The sequence below is a fragment of the Thamnophis sirtalis genome, unplaced genomic scaffold (genome assembly GCF_051295495.1).
Source record: "Thamnophis sirtalis isolate CommonGarterSnake01/CBP01778 unplaced genomic scaffold, rThaSir2_p1.2 scaffold_14, whole genome shotgun sequence".
In the NCBI taxonomy this organism is placed as follows: domain Eukaryota; kingdom Metazoa; phylum Chordata; class Lepidosauria; order Squamata; family Natricidae; genus Thamnophis; species Thamnophis sirtalis.
The window spans coordinates 27000129-27019672 of record NW_028261394.1 but is presented as its reverse complement, the minus strand read 5'-3'; the positions used below and the strand labels follow the sequence as shown (position 1 = coordinate 27019672).

The window sequence follows — 19544 nt, the reverse complement described above, 5'->3', positions numbered from 1 at the left end:
TTTGGAAAATAGCTTGACCCTCTCCTCTCTGTGGAGCCCCTCAAATATTGGAAGACTGCTATCATGTCTCCTCTGGTCCTTCTCTACACTAGACTAGCCATGTGCCCAGTTCCTGCAACCATTCTTCACCATGGAGATTCTGTAACGGTCGTAAGTGTGAAGAACAGTCATAAGTCACTTTGTTCAGGGCTGTTGTAACTTTGAATGGTCAGTAAGTAAAGTGTTGTAAGCCGAGGTCTACCCCAAGTACAAGGTACCACACTGTACAGGGGAAAACCCAGATTTTGCTTGTCCTTTCTATACTTGCTCAGCCATGACAAAACGGAGTAGTTAACCACTAGATACACAAAGGCCAACATCTGCTTTACTCTGTTTCTTGAAACAGGAAACATCTAGCTTGGTGGTATTGAAGGGAAGAAATGTTTTATGACTTGTAAATTGTGGTTTATCTATACTTATCTGTTCCAGAACCTCAAAGCAAGTAACTGATAAAATTCTGTCCACTGATTTGAATTCATTGTTTTACTATTTTATGGATTCATGCCATTGTTTTACAATTCCCAGGGCAGAAGGCAATTCCAAAGGTGCTTTTTTCAAGAGGCAACTGGACTTTCTGGTTATTCTTTGAAGACGTTTTGCTTCGCATCCAAGAAGCTTCTTCAGTTCTGACTGGATGGTGGAGAATAGAAGACTGCATCTAGAATTGAGTCCTTTCAACAGTTCCAAAGAAGGTCCACATCCATTTGCATCACTGAGGTGACCCTGAGGACACAGAAAAACCTCCAAGTTGCCTCAACAACTTTCTAAAAGGATGAAAATGACCAGCTGTCTGCCAGGAGTATAAATCCTTCCCTTCCCCACCATCCAGTCAGAGCTGAAGAAACTTCTTGGATGAGAAGTGAAACGCCTTCAACAAGGAACAATAACAAAAAAGAAAATCCAGTTGCATCTTAAAAAAGCACCTTTGGGACAACCACGACCCGTCCTGGATGAAGTTAAGTGGGTTATGCTCATTATTGCAACCTTTTTTGCTAAGGTTGTTGAGCGAATCACTCCATTAAGCGAATCATGTGGTTCTTATGCAAGTCTGGCTTTCCCCATTGACTTTGCTTTCCCATCCAGGGAGGTCATGAATGGGGACCTCATGAGCCTGGAATGCTGCAACAATTATAAACATATGCCAATTGCTAAGCACCTAAATTGGTAAGGGTGCTGCCATGGTTATAAGTCATTTTTTCAATGCCATTGTAACTTCGGATGGTTGCTAAACAAACGGTTGTAAGTTGAGGATTGCTTGTACACAGGTAGTCCTCAACTTAGGACCACAATTGAGCCCCAAATTTCTGTTGCTAACTGAGACATTGGTTCACTGAATTTTGCCCCATTTTATGAATTTTCTTGTCATGGTTGTTAAGTGAATCACTGCAGTTGTTAAGTTAGAAACATGGTTGTTAAATGAATCTGCCTTCCCCATGGACTTGGCTGGTCAGAAGGTCACAAAAGGGGATGACCCTGAGACACTGCAACTGTCATAAATATGGGACAGTTGCCAAGCATCCGAATTTTCAGTGTCCGTATTGATACTATAATGATCCTAAGTGTGCGATAGTGGTCACTTTTTCAGTGATGCTGTAACTTTGAACGGTCACTAAACAAACTGTTGTAAGTCAGGGACGACTTGTAGTTTGAGTCTCCAACAGTGGAGTGAGGGAGCTCTTAACTAAGCCAACAAGAATCCCACCAACCCGTATTATTTCCTAAAGAAAATTCAGCTCCCTTCAGATATTCAACCAGAACTTCTAGAGATAGTCCTCAACTTACAACAGTTCATTTAGTGACTGTTCCAAGTTACAACATCACTGAAAAAAGGGACTTGTCACCATTTTCCACACTTATGACCATTGCAGCATTGCCCACGGTCATGGGATTGAAATTCAGACACTTGGCAACTGACTCACATTTATGACGGAGTCATATGATTCCCCCCTTTTGTGACTTTCTGACAAGCAAAGTCGACAGGGAAGCCAGATTCACTTAATAACCGTGCTATTAATGTAAATATCAGCTTTCCAAATATCATGCAGAATAAGATCAGAGTCCACGCCAGAGCTATCTCTAAAGTTCCAATTTAATAAGACAGACATGTTGGCACATCTGTGGGAATCCCAATTCTGGAAGTTACCTAGGATTCCCACCCAGTTGAAAGTTCATAATCTTGTCCCCATACCCACAAATCCATCCCACGGTCCAATCTTCTTCTTCCACGCTGGCATCTCTACCCGGCTGGTTCCGGTCAGGTGCAGAGGTACAAAGACAAAGAACAATTTTGACCTTCCAGAAAGGATTTTTTTGTTCTGAAAACAACACATTCCACCCCTTGCTATTCCCCCCACCCTTAATGAAAAGGCATACTAAAGATGAAGCTAGACCAGTGTTTCTCAACCTTGGCAACTTGAAGATGTCCGGACTTCAACTCTCAGAATTCCCCAGCCAGCGAATGCTGGCTGGGGAATTCTGGGAGTTGAAGTCCGGACATCTTCAAGTTGCCAAGGTTGAGAAACACTGAGCTAGACAGAGAGAGTGTGGCAGGCCAAAGATTCTTAAAGGAGCCGCTGCAGGCCGGACAGTTATAGCTACAGGGATTCACTTAACAATGGTAGCAAGAAAAGTTGTATAATGGGGCAAAACCCATTTAGCAAATGTCTCGCTCAACAACATAAATTTTGATCTCAATCATGGTCGTAAATCGAGGACTATGTGTATTTATGTCTTGCAACCATTCCTTTGAATCCCACCCATGATGCCAGCTTGGATCCAGCATGACCTGGGCCTACCATATGCGCTGTTCACCTGATAACTGATGCACATATCCCGGCTCATGATAATCTTGTTTCCCTTGCTGTCCACATCGATATGCTTATTGAACTCCCTCTTGGAAGGGGTGATATAATTCTCCTTGCAATGGTAGGTCAGCAGGATCTTATCCTCCGAGATCAAAAAAATGCGTTCGGCCACATCTTCGTCAGCTGGTTTGCTTGGGTTCCTGTGGAACCTCTCGGTGATTTTCTAGAAAGTAGGCAAATGTAAGAGAATAAGGTAGTATTAAGCCACCAATAATTACAATGAGTTGGTTGGGATGGTTTGTAGAGAGTTAGATCACTATGCTGGTATTTGGGCACATCAATAATTCAACTTTATGGTCAGTATATGAGTCTTCCTGAAAATAGGAGATAGCAATAGCACTTAGACTTATATACTGCTTCACAGCGCTTTTATGGCGAGTCTATGGCACCTGTGCCCAAAGTGGCATGTTGAGCCATGTTGCCCAGCACGCGCGGCCTTGCCTGTTTGTCTTCCAGGTTCCCGGCATGCACGCGGGCGTGATAATCAACTGCCCTTCATGTGCACAGCAATGCCGAAAAATGGGGTGTACATGAGTGCTGGCCAGCTGATTGACGATTGCGCAGAACCCGGAAGCTTGACAATGATCCCTTTGCGCACGAGGCAGTGCCGAAAACCATCCTGTGCATGCGTGCCAGCCAGTTGATCATCAGACGCGCATAAGGGCTCGAATTCAGAAGTTCAGAACACACACTTGTGCCATTTCCACACAACCTTTTTGGCACTCAGTGCAAAAAGTTTCCCCTAGGATCAAAGTCACAACCTCCTGATGGTGAGGCGAGAGCGCCACCTCTCGGCCAGCACACCACTCTGCTAAACCTATGACAACCATACCCCTCCTCAAAAGACCCTCTTCTCACATTTTTCCTACTGGGTGCTTCCTATCTTCTAAGCCTTGTCTCTGAAGGACTATGGGACATCGACTGAATACCACCAACGAGCTGTTCTTACCAAAACTGGCCGGGCATTGCTTTCCGTGATAGCCATCTTCTTGGTTGGTTTCTTGATTCTTTTGCCAAACTCAGTGTGACGGTAGCTGAGGAAATCTAAGCGGCCTACAAAATATTCTGCCATCTCTTGGGAAGTCTCCGTACGTTTCTGAAGGCCGTCCACGCGTGTCTCGTTGTAGAACTCCATCGTGCGCTCAGTCTCGGGTTCCATGGTCTTGTACATATGAGCTGGGGAAGCAAAGAGAAATTTGATGGAATCTCCAGTTAGAGAGCGTGCAGAAGAGCTGATGAGATGGATCTCCATCCTTTTTCCTGCCTTCTTCTGCTCTAAACTAGCAATGCCCAAATAATACCATAGAACTTCTAGTCCTTGGGAGAAGGGCAGCATATAAATCCAATAAACCTAAACCTAGACAGAGAATGGTTCATGCCAAGATGCAGTGTCTGTGACAACTGATATTTTACAACTGGTTTCCTTGTGCCGAAGCACCTTGAGATCCCCTCACCTTTTGGGGGAATGTTTATGATGGCCATGTGGGACAGTTCACTTTAATGTCTAACTGAAGATAGCCATGGGAATGTACAGCTCTCTGGGCAGCTGGTAAAGGAAACATTTTCATACGTGTATTGGCTAAAATCTGCACTCTGATTAATGGGAGGGGTCTCTACCACTTTAATTCTACTTGCATTGCCTAAGGAGATTCAGACATTGCTTTGAACTTAATGGTTTTCCCTTCTACTTAATAAAAGCTTCCTTTTGAAATACTCCATTTCAAGCATCTTCACTTTCTTAAGCTAGGATTGGCAATCCTTACAGACTGGCACATTGTACATAATGTGTACACATTTCACACTTTACTGTTTGGAGAACTACAGGTAGTCCTCAACTTACGTCCACAATTGAGCCCAATATTTATGTTGCTAAGCAAGACAGTTGTTAAGGGAGTTTTGCCCCATTTTACCACCTTTCTTGCCATAGTGGCTAAGTGAACTCTTGCAGTTGTTAAGTTAGTAACACAGTTGGTAAGTGAATCTGGCTTCTCCATTGACTTTGCTGGTCAGAAGATCACAAAAGGGGACCTTTTGTGACCCCAGGACACGGCAACTGTCAAAGGTATGAGTCAGTTAAAAGTGTCTGAATTTTGATCACGTGATCATGGGAATGCTGCAACGGTTGTAAGTGTGGAAAATGGTCGTAGGTTTTGGGAGCCATTGTAACTTTGAACACTGGTCAAAAAAAACTGTAAGGGGTCCTTGGTGCTCTCTGAGCTTGCTTGATTTCTGGCAGACGTTTCATTACCCAACTCGGTAACATTATCAGTGCTCATAGTTACCTAGTTAGGGTAATGAAACATCTGCAGGAAACCAGCAAGCTCAGAGAGCACCAAGGACCGCTCATGCCAACCCTGAGCTACAAATATTCTCCATTATTGGGAACAGTTGCAAACCAGGGACTACCTCTGCACTTTGTTTTTAACCTGACTTTTTAGGATTAGATCTAACGCGATATATCTTCCATCGGGATCTGCTTCAATTAATTCAGCTTTCATATCTTTTCTTAGGTATACAACTATACCATTTTTCTTTTCCATAGCAGAAGTTACAAAATGTTGACCAAGCTTTGGGTTGATCAGATATTTTTGATCAGTTGATTTAATATGAGTTTCTTGCAAACAAATTATGTCGTTCTTAAACTGTTTAAGATAGTGAAATATTTTCTTTCTCTTCTGTGGAGAATTCAGTCCATTGACATTCCATGTTAAAATCTTAGTTGTCATCTTTGGTTACCTGAAGCTTTTTTAGAGCCTCTTGCATGGCCTGTTTAACCTTTGGCCTAGCTCCTCCCACGGCTTCTGGACGTTACTATAACTCCTTGATCGATGGCCGGTGATTGTTGAGGTTGTTGTCGTTTAGCTTGTTTTTCCATTCGTCTAGTAGTCATACGACTAGGTCTTTGTTCCATGACACCTTGCACTTCTAGGGGGGAGATATGGTCCATCTTATCTGGTAGTTGTATGGTTTGCTGTCTGTCTTGTCCTTCTTGTGGTCTTTCTCCAGGTCCAGATGGTGCATGGTGTCCCGCCTTCAAAATATTGTAATAAAAATCTCATGCTTTCCATACTGAGTTGAGACCATATCTTTGCCTATCAAATGTAAATATAATACCAAATGGTGCATCCCATCTGTACTGTATCTGATGGTTTCTGAGTTCTTCCACTAAAAAAGCATAGTCTCTCCTGGCTCTTAGCATTTGAGGTGGTATCTCTTTCAAAACAGTCAAATCCTGACCCCCAATTCGGAGCTTAGTGTTATAAGACTCTTGTAATATCGTGTTTCTTAGCTCTCTTGTAGTGAGGTATATAACTATATCTCGAGGAAGCTGCTTCTGCTTTGCCACCCAAGAGTTAACGCGATAGACTTTATCGATTTGCCAGTCAAACTTAGACCCCGGCCTTCCCACCAGACAATCAAAAGCTTCTGAAAGAATCTGTTTCAGGTTCTCCTGTTTATCCTCACGCAGCCCCCTTACTCTTAATGCCAGCTCCATTTGTCTGTACTGTATCATTTTTTATGTGCTTTAGAACTGCTAGGTTGACAGAAGTTGGGACAAGTAATGGGAGCTCACTCTGTTACGCAGCGCAATGGATTCGAACCGCCGAACTGCCAACCTTTCTGATCGACAAGCTCAGCATCTCAGCCACTGAGCCACCACGTCCCTTATGACAAAAGAAGACTGCAAATATTGATAAATCTAATTTAGCAACCATCTCAGTTCTAGTCCCACCTTAGGCATGAAAGACACCTGGGTGACTTTGGGACAATCACCAGGAGATGGTAAGTTCTAGTCCCACCTGAAGCATAAAAGCTGATTGGATGGCTTTGGGCCAATCTCTAGGAGACAGTGAGTTCTATTCCTGCCTTAGGCCCAATATCCAACTGGATGACTTTCTCTCTCTTTCTCACTCTCTCTCAGCCCAACCCACCTCACTGGTTTGTTTTTGCGGGAAAAACAAGTGGAGGAAGGAGTATTAGCAAATGTGTGTATGAGATGACCAGTCTGAGCCCAAGGGCAGTGTCAAATGCACCATTAGTTTGGAATCACCATAAAAGACCTACATCCAGGCCCCCTGGAAGTCTGTTCACTGTTGGGGAGGTTCTACTTTGCCTTAGTAGATCAGGTTCTTGTGAATAGGATATATGACACACGTTATAATTTGCCTTAGTAGATCAGGTTCTTGTGAATAGAGTATGAAATACATTCATATTATTTTTTGAACTCCATCCTGGCTCCTAATTTTTTGTGTCTGGTAGATTGCCACCCTAGTAATTTATAAAGTAATAAAGATGGGATATAGAGAATCAAATAATAAACGGGAAGGAAGGGATGCCCAGGCAAGAATCGCCAAGAATTGCCAAGAATCAAGGGCCTTCGTTGTACCTTTCAGGCCCAGGGCGTGTCCAGGTACGAATTGCTCTGCTATGATGTTGGTTTGCTTATTCAATTCTCGCATGTCCAACTTGTCTTCACGGTTCTTAAACCACTCTTTCACTTCAAGCACCTTGGTATCTGATGGTGGAAAGAGAAGAATAGATTGGGGGAAAACAGGCTTAATAGCAGTAACTGTGAGAGGGATCTTGGAATCTAAGGGGACAACCAGTTAAATAGGAGTCAGCAGTGTGCAGAGGCAGCCAAAATAGCCAATGCGATCCTAAGCTGCATTAACAGAGGGATACAATCAAGATCAAGAGATACTAACACCACTCTTTAAAGCCTTAGGAAGACCACACCTAGAGTACTGCATCCAGTTTTGGTCACCACACTATAAAAAAGATGTTGAGACTCTAGAAAGAGTGCAGAGAGGAGCAACCAAAAGGATTAGGGGACTGGAGGCTAAAACATACAAAGAACGGTTGCAGGAACTGGGCATGGCTAGTCTAGTGAAGAGAAGGACCAGGGGAGACACGATAGCAGTCTTCCAATGAATTGACTGGGGAATTCTGGGAGTTGAAGTCCACAAGACTTAAAGTCTTATAAGATCATCTCAAGTCTAAAGGGCCAAGAATTTCATTCCTGATAGGAACTAAATTCCATCTTCCTTCCTTTGTCTGCCTCCTTCCCTCCCTTCCTTTCTTCCTTCCTTTCTTGTTTTCTCTCTCTCTTTTTTTTCTTGCTTTCTCTCCCTCCCTCTCTTTCTTTCTCTCTCTCTTTTTCTTTCTTTTTTCTTGCTTTCTTTCCCTCCCTCCCTCTCTCTTTCTCTCTCTCTCTTTCTTTCTCTTTCTCTCTCTCCCCCTTCCTTCCTTTCCACTTCATTTCTTTGCACTTTCTATTCTTTTTTTTCTTTTCCTTTTCTCATTTTCTTCTAAATTCGGTGTGTATTATCCTTTATTATTTTTAAAACTTTTAATAAAAAACATTATAAGGCAAATAGAGAATTATCCCCAAACATTACATCAAACCGAATGTGCCTCTTCTCCCAAAGGGTCTTCAACCTACTTACAATCTGGATCTTCATACAGTGTCAGCCGGGTGACTAGGCCATTGGCATTAAGATATGGGGCCCATTTCTCCAACTTGGCATTCTTATATTGAATCAGTTTCTTGCCTTGAGGACAGCGAGTCTCAAATTCTAGAGATAAAAACAGAGAAGACGTTGATATCCATACATGGTGAGAATGAGAAGCTGAGGTTCTCCAAATATTGATGGAATATAATTTATTTCTTTCCTGACTATCAACAGTGCTGGTCTGATGGTTAAGTGCCAACCAAGCAGCACTTTGGATGCCTGATTGACTCCAAATGTGTGACAGACTGGTTTGGTTGAGTATCTACTTACCAGGTTGTCTGCATGCATGGTGACAACCATGAAGCGCACCTGGCTTTGAGGCTTCAGGATTGCCGCTAGGTGGGAGGGGGAGGGAAATAGTTAGCTGGAGTTTTGCAGTTTTCCTGTGGGAACCAAGGTCATTCCAACAGGTGGCTGGGAGAGGAGGAGCAAAGTAAACAAGCAACTGGTCAGCACCTCGATTGGACCATGTGATTGATGACTTGGGGAAGGGGAAAAACTTTCTCTTTTAATTAAGTGAAAACCATGGAAGTTTTCACCAGTTGTGCCAATGTGATGTATCCAATAAAATTGTCCTTTGAGGAATCTACCTGCCTCGGAGTTCTGCTTTCCATGGGTGCACTACTTGGAATGTTGACACATGGACTTCATATTTTGTTGGCCTGAGAAGCCATATTGAACTTTTCTACCTTACTATAATTAGTTCTTCCATAATCCAACCTCTTCTTTGGATCCCAAATATTGAACCTATCCCAACCCTAACCCTAACCTCAACCCCAGCCCTGATCCTTCCCTTCATAAAACCATGAGTGCTAAAGATCACCTTCCCCTGGAATCTAGCAGGTGAGGTCAACATGATGACTTTCTTCTAAGGTTCATCCCAGATTTCTTTTCTAAGGTCTCTTAAATTGCCGAGAAGCTACCTCAGAGAGGAGGAGGAGAGGAGGAGGAGAAGGAGAGGAGGAGGAGAGGAAGAAGAGGAAGGAGGAGGAGGGGGAGGGGGAGGAGAAGGAAAAGATCCTTAGTTATGTGCTCCCTGCAATTATAGGCAGTTTGTTACAAACTGATGCCTTCTAAGATGGTTGGATCATATTGCTATCACTTCCTCGCCAAGCTTGTCTACTGAAGACAAGTCAAGATGGAAAAAAACCAAGAATACCTTTGGGAGATATGTGGATCTGTTCCACCCACGATGCAGGCATGTCAAAAGTCTTTGATTCTTCTTCCTTCATCTACCAGGAAGAAAGAAACAAGGCTTGCGAGAATGTACATCTACCAAAGCCTAGGTTATCTAACTCCTGCTCTGCATTTGGCAGCCTAAATTATCTTTCTGAGCAGAAATTATTGCTTTATTTTCAGAAACTTTCTACTAATATTGGTAGGCTACCTTTATGGCAATAAGGCATGACAGAAGAAAGAGAGATGACCCATGCTTTTTGCCCTTGACTTTTGACATTGATGAAGCTATCGGTGCAAGATTCAATCAATCAATCTTTGAGGTCTTCTAGTTCAACCAGTCGTGGATTGCTATTTTACAACCAGTTTGCTCCTGCGGGCACATGGGCAGAGCCTCCTGCCGCTGCTACTACCGGTTTGCCTGATCCGGGCCAAACTGGGAGCAACCCACTCTGAGTCCAACCCCCTGTTTAAGCAGGAGACTCTACCATTTCAGACAATGGAACCAGTGGAACAAAGGTTGCCTTCAGAAATTGTGGGTGCTTTGTACTACCATACATGGTGGTCGTGCCAAAGAGCCAAAATATACTGGCAGAATATCCAAAAGTGGTTGATAGCGATAACTGAAGAGGAAATAGAATTCACAACGGAACTATTTCTCTTGGGAATTATAAACAAGAAATACAACAAGAGGGTTATCTTTCTAACAATACATATTATCACAGCAGCAAGAATGGTCTTTGCCCAGAATTGGAAAAACAGGGAAAGTCCACATGAAGGGGAAATAATTAGGAAAATCTTGATCTGCACTGAAATGGATAAATTGACATGGGAATGGAAGATGAATCAGAATATTATAAGCTCTGGGATAAATTTTATCGATGGTTGGAATATAAAAGGGAAAGCCCAAAACAGCCATGAGGATTAGGATTAGGATTTATTTCATTTATATGCCGCCCTTTTCCCCAAAGGGGACTCAGGGCGGCTCACAACTCAATCAGGGAAAGGAGGTACAAACAGGGGATAAAAAGACAAACAAACAATACAAAATTTAAAAACACACAACAATCATACCATTCGAGAAGGGGGGCAGAAGCTCTTTAGCCCCAGACCTGTCGGAATAGCCAGGTTTTAAGGGCTTTGCGGAAGGCCTGGAGGGTGGTGAGGGTTCGAATCTCCACGGGGAGTTCATTCCAGAGGGTCGGAGCAGCCACAGAGAAGGCTCTCCTCCGAGTAGTCGCCAGTCGGCATTGGCCGGTGGATGGTATTCGGAGGAGGCCTAATCTGTGGGATCTGATCGGTCTATTGGAGGTAATTGGCAGCAGGCGGTCTCTCAAGTACCCAGGTCCAATACCATGAAGGGCTTTATAAGTGACGACTAGCGCCTTGAAGCGTATCTGAAGACCAATAGGCAGCCAGTGCAGCTCGCAGAGGATAGGTGTTATGTGGGTGAACCGAGGTGCACCCACGATCACTCGCGCGGCTGCATTCTGGACAAGCTGAAGTCTCCGAATGATCTTCAAGAGCTGCCCCATGTAGAGCACGTTGCAGTAGTCCAGTCTAGAGGTCACAAGGGCACGAGTGACTGTTGTGAGGGCCTCCCGGTTCAGGTAGGGACGCAACTGGTGCACCAGGCGAACCTGGGCAAATGCCCCCCTGGTCACAGCCAACAGATGGTGTTCAAAAGTCAGCTGTGGGTCCAGGAGGACTCCCAAATTGCGAACCCTGTCTGAGGGGCGTACTGTTTGACCCCCCCAGCCTGAGAGATGGAAAACTTGGCCAATTAGTGGGAGGGAAACACACCAGCCACTCGGTCTTATCCTGATTGAGTACAAGCTTGTTAACCCCCATCCAGGCCCTAACAGCCTCGAGCCAAGATTCATAGAATGGAGACTAGAATTATGTAGGAAATGATAAACGCAAGAATGTACAAGATAAATACAAATGAACACGGCTGGAAATAGGTTATTTTTTTCTTTTTTGTGAATACGATAGGGATCAAATGTAAAAAAAACAAACAAACAGGGTGGCTGCAATTATAACTGAATATCTTAGCATGGATGGCATAGATTCTGCCAGGACGATTTACACTGTGTCCAATGTTTTAATTTATGTTTAATAAAAAACTTTTTGATAAAAAAAAAGAAATTGTGGGTGCTTCATCACTGGAGGTTTTTTTTTTTAAAGGTTTATTAATTTTCTACTATTACGTTTAATTAGTGCTTAATAAACTTCGGGTTGTCTAGGTTGTTTTATTTGCTTAAGAATACAAATTATATTCCTAATATTTACCCTTCCCCCCACCCCCAGCCATTGATAAAATAAATTCCATGTTTGGTAAGTATTCTGTATCTTCTTTCTGTTTAATCTTCTAAGTCTGTCCATTTCTGTGCAGTCCAAGATATCACTGGACGTTTTAAAGAAGCGACTGGACAGCCGCTTGTCTCAAATGTGGTCTTCTGCTTGAGCAGATGGAGTGGACTAGAACAGTGGTCCCCAACCCCCGGTCCGCGGACCGGTGCCGGGCCGTGGAGTACCTGGCACCGGGCCGCGGAAGCCGGGTGTTCGCTGTCCCAGGCGGCCCCGCTGCGGGGAAACGGAAGCCCCGAGAACAAAACAGGCATCAACGCAGAGAACGGGAGCCTCGCAGAAACAGCCCTTCGGGCGCTTCCTCTGCAGCCGGAAGCTTCAGCGGCCAAGGCGGCTCCGCTTGAAGAGGCTCTTCGAAGCTTTTTCCGGTGCCGAGAGGAGGGCTAACCCGCCCTCCCTAGCCAGGGCTCCGGCTTCGCCACATGCAATGCTCGGCGCATCCCCCGCTGCTGCATGGCCTGCAAACCCCGGCAGCTCCGCTTTCCGGCTGCAGCGAAAGCGACAAGGCACCTGCCGAGCGGCCCCAGCCCAGTTGGCAGCGGGCATACGGTCCCAGCCCAGCCAGCCTCATCGCAGCGAGGGGCTCTTGGGGAAGCCGCCTTGCTCGCCCCCCGACTGGCTAATTTGCAGGGCGAGGCTTCCCCGGATGCAGTCCCGGCGACTTCCCTTCGGCTCGTCGGAGCTGCCCCGCGGCCAAGAAGTAGCTGGGAGGGCGGCCGCGGCTCCCCTTGGCGAGGCCTGACCGTGTCTCGGGAGGCGCCCACGCGAGCACGGCTCAGCCGGCAGCCAGGCGGGCCTCCGGAAGCGCCGGCGTTCCTCTTCAGTGGGATCGCCGAGAGGCCGAGGGCAGAGCCGCTCCCTTCCTCCCCATGGAGCCCACCGTGGGGAGGGGGCGAGGAGGGAACCGCCGCCCGTCCCGGCAGATGGGGGCGGTGGTTCACCGGGGAGACGATCCGGAGGTAAGCACGGCTGACGACTACGCCCGCCCACCCACCTCCTTGCGGGCCACTTTGGCCTCGGCGTGCCGGAACTTGGACACCCTGAACAGGCTCATGCACCTTTCCCCGCACCTCTGAAGGACGCCGACCAATGACCGCCCTCTGGGCTAGTGCCCAGAACCGCTTCGCGGGAGCCCTGTGGGCGGAGGGGGTGGGCAGGCAGGGGCGCAGGGTCGCGAACAACGCCCCCCCACCCCTGCGCGTGCTCAGCGGGCCACGGTAAAATTATCAAAGGCTGACTGGTCCGCGGCGATAAAAAGGTTGGGGACCACTGGACTAGAAGACCTCCAAGGTCCCTTCCAGCTCTGTTCTGCTTAAGTGATCTGGATAGGTGGTTTGCACTAACTCAGCAGCCAAGCCATTAGTATCGGGAGTCCCAGACCTTACCAAATCTTCCACTTCGTCTTCACCCAGATCTTCCTCCTCCTCCATTTCTGGCAGGGACAATAAAGGTTTGTCGCTGTTGGGGAGCATGAATTCCCATCGCACAGGGTCCCCGAGATCAAACAGGAGATCCTAGACGGAAAACAGATCTCAGTGAATTCTCTACAAGAAACAGTTCTGTCCAGACCAACATCACCTGAGCAGCTCGCCCCTTAAGGTTGTTAAAAGGCAGGATTTCTGTCCTCGTCCAAAAGGCTCTTGAGGGGTCTGCAGGGGTCAGCTCCCAACTTCCCTGGGCTCTGTCCTTTTCAACAGAACATCTGGAGTAGCTTTTCAATAGAATGAGAACAAGAAGTTGAAAAGTAGTAACTTCTGGGATTTTGCTCATGTCTTAATTACAAAACATTTTATCCTATAATAGAGTAGAATAAGAATAAAATAGAATAGAATAAGAATAGAATAGAATAACAGAGTTGGAAGGGACCTTGGAGGTCTTCTAGTCCAACCCCCTGCTTAGGCAAGAAACTCTGCACCACTTCAGACAAATGGCTATCAAACATCTTCTTAAAGACTTCCAGTGTTGGAGCATTCACAATTTCTGGAGGCAAGTAGTTAATTAGTAGGAAACTGTGTAACTGTCAGGAAATTTCTCCTCAGTTCTAAGTTCCTTCTCTCCTTGATTAGCTTCCACCCATTGCTTCTTGTTCTACCCTCAGGTGCCTTGGAGAATAGTTTGACTTCCTCTTCTTTGGGGCAGCCTCCGAAATATTGGAAGACTGCTATCATGTCTCCTCTATGTGATAGACTTGATCTAATCATGCCTTTATTGTCAATGCACATTATGTGTACCATGAAATTGGATGAACATTCACTGGCTGGGGGATTCTGGGAGTTGAAGTCCAGACATCTTCAAGTTGACAACGTTGAGAAACACTGGACTAGAAGACCTCCAAGGTCCCTTTCAGCCTTAGGGCTCTGAGTTTGGGGTTCTGATTTATGGCTTGTAATTAAAAAAGAAAGTTGAGATTCCTCTGAGTAGGAAGGCCCAGACAAACTCTTACCCTGCAACCATTCCAGCAGTCCTGCATGTTGATCCAATAATTCCGATGATTCCACAGACTCTCAATGCCCAGGAAGTGATCGTCAACAGTACTGTAGCTTTTTCCAGTAAAAGGGTCAATGAAAAAACTCTCAGGCACTTCCCGCTTGCCGGAGAGAACGAGCACCCAGGCATGGACGCGCAGACCCTGAAGACGGTCCGGTATTGGCTTCTCCTCCAGCTGCAGCAGCAGAGAGAGAGAACAGAACGGATTAACAGAGTTGGAAGGGACCTTGTAGGTCATCTAGTCCAACCCCCTTCCCAAGCAGGAGACCCTGCACCATTTCTGACAAATGGCAGTCCAATCTCTTCTTGAAAGCCTCCAGTGATGAAGCTCCCACAACTTCCGAAGGGAACTTCTGTTCCATGGGTTGATTGTTCTCACTGTCAGAAAGTTCCTCCTTATTTCCAGGTTGAATCTCTCCTTGGTCAGTTTCCATCCATTATTCCTTGTCTGGCCTTTGGGTGTCTTGGAAAATAGCTTGATCTCCCTCCTCTCTGTGGCAGCCCCTCAAATATTGGAAGGCTGCTATCCTGCCTCCCCTGGTGCTTCTCTTCACTAGACTAGCCATGCCCAGTTCCTGCAACCGTTCATCGTATATTTTAGCCTCCAGTCCCCTCATCATCTTGGCTGCTCTTCTCTGCACTCTTTCTAGAGTCTCAACATCTTTTTTTTTATATTGTGGAGAGAGAAGGGAGGAGGGAGAGGGAGGGAGGGATCTGCAATGCTTTTAACCCCGTTTCTTCAGGGCCGAGTTGTCACCTGCCTCTTGATCTCTTGATGCCTTTCCACAAGGCTCAAGTCAGCCACCCCAGACCCACAAGTCTCTTCTAAACTACGTACGGCTTTCTTCTCTTCCTCCTCCTTTTGTTTCTTGTCTTCTGCAGCTTGTTCTTTATTCCGCTGCTTCTCTTCCTGACGTAACTCATACTTGCTCCGCAGGTCACGCGGGGGCTTGGTGGCGTATTTCTTTGCCTTCTCCTTCTTGGCTTCGACTTGGACCTGTGGAGAACAACAATACCAGTTTTTAATCCAATCTTTGGAAATTATTCACACACACACAGACACACACACACACACACGTCTGCTTTTGGTCGAGTTGGTGAAGCCCAAATGTTTTTAATTATGCAAAATGAAGGATTGTGGCATATTCTGCTCCTGGCCATCATCTCAGAGACAGGATTGGCCAAACCTCTTGGACTTGGTCACTGCGTTGATTTGTTGTTTTTTTCCTACATTTGTACAAGTAGTCCTCACTTAACAACCAGACATTTTCACAGTTACAATGGCCAGGGAATGGGTGCTTTACGACCCATAAAACATGCCCAGCTGTTGTCAATGGTTAAGCCGCCTCCCCAGAGACATGTGACCATAAGTTAGGCAGGCCAGCTTCATGATCCATGATGGAGTTCTGTGGTCATGTGACCACAATTCACTAAATGTTTTGCTAGTTTCCAGCAATAATTCCTTCCTTCTTTCCTTCTTTCTTTCTTTTTTCTTTCTTTCTTTCCTTCTTTCCTCCCTCCCTTCTTTCCTTCCTCCCTCCTTCCCTCCCTCCTACCCACCTTCCTTCCTTCCTTCTTTCTTTTTCTTTCTTTCTCTCCTTTCTTCCTTCCCATCTCCCTTCCTTCTTTCTTTCTCTCTTTTTTCTTTCTTTCTTTCCTTCTTCCCTCCCTCCCTTCTTTCCTTCCTCCCTCCTTCCCTCCCTCCCACCCACCTTCCTTCATTCTTTCTCTTTCTTTCTTTCTTTCTTTTTCTTTCTTTCTCTCCTTTCTTCCTTCCCATCTCCCTTCCTTCCTTCCTTCCTTCCTTCCTTCTTTCTTTCTTTCTTTTTTCTTTCTTTCTTTCCTTCTTCACTCCCTCCCTTCTTTCCTTTCTCCCTCCTTCCCTCCCTCCCACCCACCTTCCTTCATTCTTTCTCTTTCTTTCTTTCTTTCTTTCTTTCTTTCTTTCTTTCTTTCTTTTTCTTTCTTTCTCTCCTTCCTTCCCATCTCCCTTCCTTTCTTCTGTCCGTACTCCTGGTTTCTTTCTTTCTTTCTTTCTTTCTTTCTTTCTTTCTTTCTTTCTTTCTTTCTTTCTTTCTCTCTCTCTCTCTCTCTCTCTCTCTCTCTTTCTCTCTCTCTTTCTTTCCTTCTCTCTTCCTTCCTTTCTCAATAGTCTAAGTCACTGTTTCTCAAACTTGACAAATTGAAGTTTAAACATCGTCTACTTGCCAAAGTTGGGAAACACTGTTATATGTTATCTAAAATTAAAGTGTTAATAATCTTTAATTAACTGATCATATGAATTAATTTCATCACATTGTATCAATCAAAGACCACTGTATCAAAACAATAGAAAGCATTATCTAAATTATACAACAATAAAAAAAATCACTATAAAATATCCTCAGTGATACCATTCAACCACAAAGCGCCCTTGGAAAAGAAAAATTGTCTTTCTTTTCCACTATGCAAATTGAAACGATGCTGCCCTCTCGAGGGCTTGGCAGGCAGTGGATGCCAAGGTCACAAATTGACTTGTGAGAAGGGGGTGTGTGAGGGAGGGCCTGGAAATTAACTTTTGAAGAAAGGAAGTCTGTGGCGTGGGCTGGGGGAAATTGCAGAACTCGCACGCAGAGCTGGGAGTTCCTGTTTCTTTTGGGGTTCTTTGAGGGATGGGGAATTCTGTGAGGTTTTTTGTGATTTCCAAATGAGGTTGAACCCATTGGACTTTTGCTGCATTTCCAGTCCTGAAAACAGGTCTGTGTGTGTGTGTGTGTGTGTGTGTGTGTGTGTGTGTGTGTGTGTGTGTGTGTAATAATTGTAACAGAGTCACATTAATCAATGGTAGCCCCAAAACAGGTGGAGTCTAGTACAGTGATGGCTAATTTTTTTGTTGTTGCATGCCGAAAGTGTCCATGTGTGTCAGTGGTGGGTTTCAAATTTTTTTAAAACCTCTTCTCTAGGTGTGGCCTGCTTTGTGGGAGGGGCTTGCTGGCCATGTGACTGGGTGGGTGTGGCCAACTTGTAAAATGTGGTGAAACTTAACAATGCCCTTGCTTAGCAACCAAAACGTTGACTCAGAAACTGGCATTTGAAGCACACAAGTCTTAAAGCTGTCAAGTTACAAGACCCTCGCACTCCTAACCCTTTAGAAAAAAAAACCCAGGGGTGTTCAAACTTGACAGCTTTAAGACTTGTGGACTTCAACTCCCATAATTCCTTCTCCAGTCATGTTGGCTCAGGAACTCTGGCATTGAGGTGTGCAAGTCTTAAAGCTGTCAAGTTACAAGACCCTCGCACCCCTAACACTTTAGAAAAAAAAAAACCCAGGGTGTTCAAACTTGACAGCTTTAAGACTTGTGGACTTCAATTCCCAGAATTCCTCCTCCAGCCATGTTGGCTCAGCCAACATGCATGACCCCCTGTGTGTGCTCCCCCCAGCATGTATGCGCACATGTCTCCCGCACGTGCCCTGCACGGCAGAGACCGAAAAATCAGCTGCACGGTAGAGCTGAGCTGGGACGACAGCTTGCGTGCCCAGAGAGAGGGCTCTGCATGCCACCTGTGGCAGCCGTGCCATAGGTTCATCATCAGAGGTCTAGTAGGACCCTTCCCAACAAACCAATCCCTGGAAAAAAAACCAGAAGTTTTGGTGAGCTGCAGAGTTGAAATCACAAGGTTGAAATCAGGATTCAAACCCAGGACGAAGTACAAGGAGCCCACAACTTTAAGACTGCAACTGAACCCCAAGTTTCCGTTGCTAAGCAAGACGGTAGTTGAGTTTTGCCCACTGTATGACCTTTCTTGCCATGGTTGTTAAGAGAAACACTGAAATTAGTAAGTTGCCAACAAGGTGGTTGAGTGAACCTTGATTTTGCTCGTCAGAAGGTTGCAAAAGGGGATCAGGGGATCAGAGGCTACTGGACTTCTCCGGATTTTGGGGAGAATTAAAACCAAAGTACAAACTTAACTTAACTGTCCACTCACTATTTCTCTTCTTCTGTCTTTCTAGCATCCCCATTATTATTTCTTTTATTTCTATTTGTTAGATTTTATTAATCACTTTTTATTCCCTCATAAGTAAGTCAAGGCCGCAAACCTACCTAATATTCCTTCCTCCTCTTATTTTCCCCACAGCAACAACAACCCTGCGAGGTGAGTTGGACTGAGAGAGAGGAACTGGCCCAAAGTCACCTAGCCAGCTTTCATGCCTAAAGTGGGACTAGAACTCACTGTCTCCTGGTGATTGGCCCAAACTCACCCAGCTGGTTTTCATGCCTAAAGTGGGACTAGAACTCACAGTCTCCTGGTGATCGGCCCCAAATCACCCAGTTTGCATTCGTGCCTGAGGCAGGACTAGAACTGACCATGTCCTGGTTTCTAGCTTGGCGCATTAACCAGTAGGCCAAACTGCCTCTGGATCCCACTCCAGTCCCATTCTCACCTCTTCCGGCTTCATTAAGAGTGGGCACTCTTCCTTGGACTCGTCCATCATGCAGATGTCCTTGGTGGCATAGCCGTTCACGCAGTAGGCATCATAGCCTGCTCCAATTAGCAGAGAGCATAAAAGGACGCTAAAATCAAAGCAATTTCCTCGCTGGTACCTCAAGATGGTTGTTGGTGAACATAAGTAGCAGGGCTGGAAAGAGAAGACACACATCCTTCAACCTGCTGTGATTACAACTTCAAGTTTCTAGGTTCTACCACATCTCAAGACTTAAAATAGACACCTAATGTCAAAAACGTCATCAAAAAAGCACAACCAAGAATGTTCTTTCTGCACCAACTCAGAATGTAATTTAATTGCTTATTAGTAACCTGTTGTGGCCCAGCAGGAGCCATTGGAGCTGCCACCAGACTCTGACAGCGAGGGGCCCTATGAGTCGGCTCTGGCGGGTGTGGAGGATCCTGGACAGGGTTCCGACTCCGAGCAGGGCGCAGAGAGACTGGTTGGCCACCAGGTGCCGCCTGAGCCTTGGACCAGTGGGGAGGAGATAAGGGAGAGTGATCAAGAAGCCAGCAGTGAGTTGTTCCTGGATGCACGCCATCGAAGAGCTACTAGGCATCAGGAACAATTACGCAATTACAGGAGGTCATTAGGCTCCTCTCCAGACTA

The 19544-nt window shown here is 45.5% G+C and overlaps 1 protein-coding gene across 1 annotated transcript in view; it reads right to left on the bottom strand.

The window, feature by feature from the left end:
* The window catches only part of DRC7 (dynein regulatory complex subunit 7), a 39851-nt gene that overhangs the window by 9753 nt on the left and 10554 nt on the right, over nt 1-19544 (bottom strand). The window contains exons 4-12 of the mRNA XM_087701706.1: nt 18873-19067; nt 15288-15446; nt 14406-14624; nt 13348-13476; nt 9576-9648; nt 8351-8479; nt 7291-7419; nt 3853-4079; nt 2851-3066 (exon numbers count right to left, since the gene is read on the bottom strand). Coding sequence (XP_087557832.1) covers nt 2851-3066; nt 3853-4079; nt 7291-7419; nt 8351-8479; nt 9576-9648; nt 13348-13476; nt 14406-14624; nt 15288-15446; nt 18873-19067 — 1476 coding nt within the window. The remainder of the gene's footprint in view (nt 1-2850; nt 3067-3852; nt 4080-7290; nt 7420-8350; nt 8480-9575; nt 9649-13347; nt 13477-14405; nt 14625-15287; nt 15447-18872; nt 19068-19544) is intronic.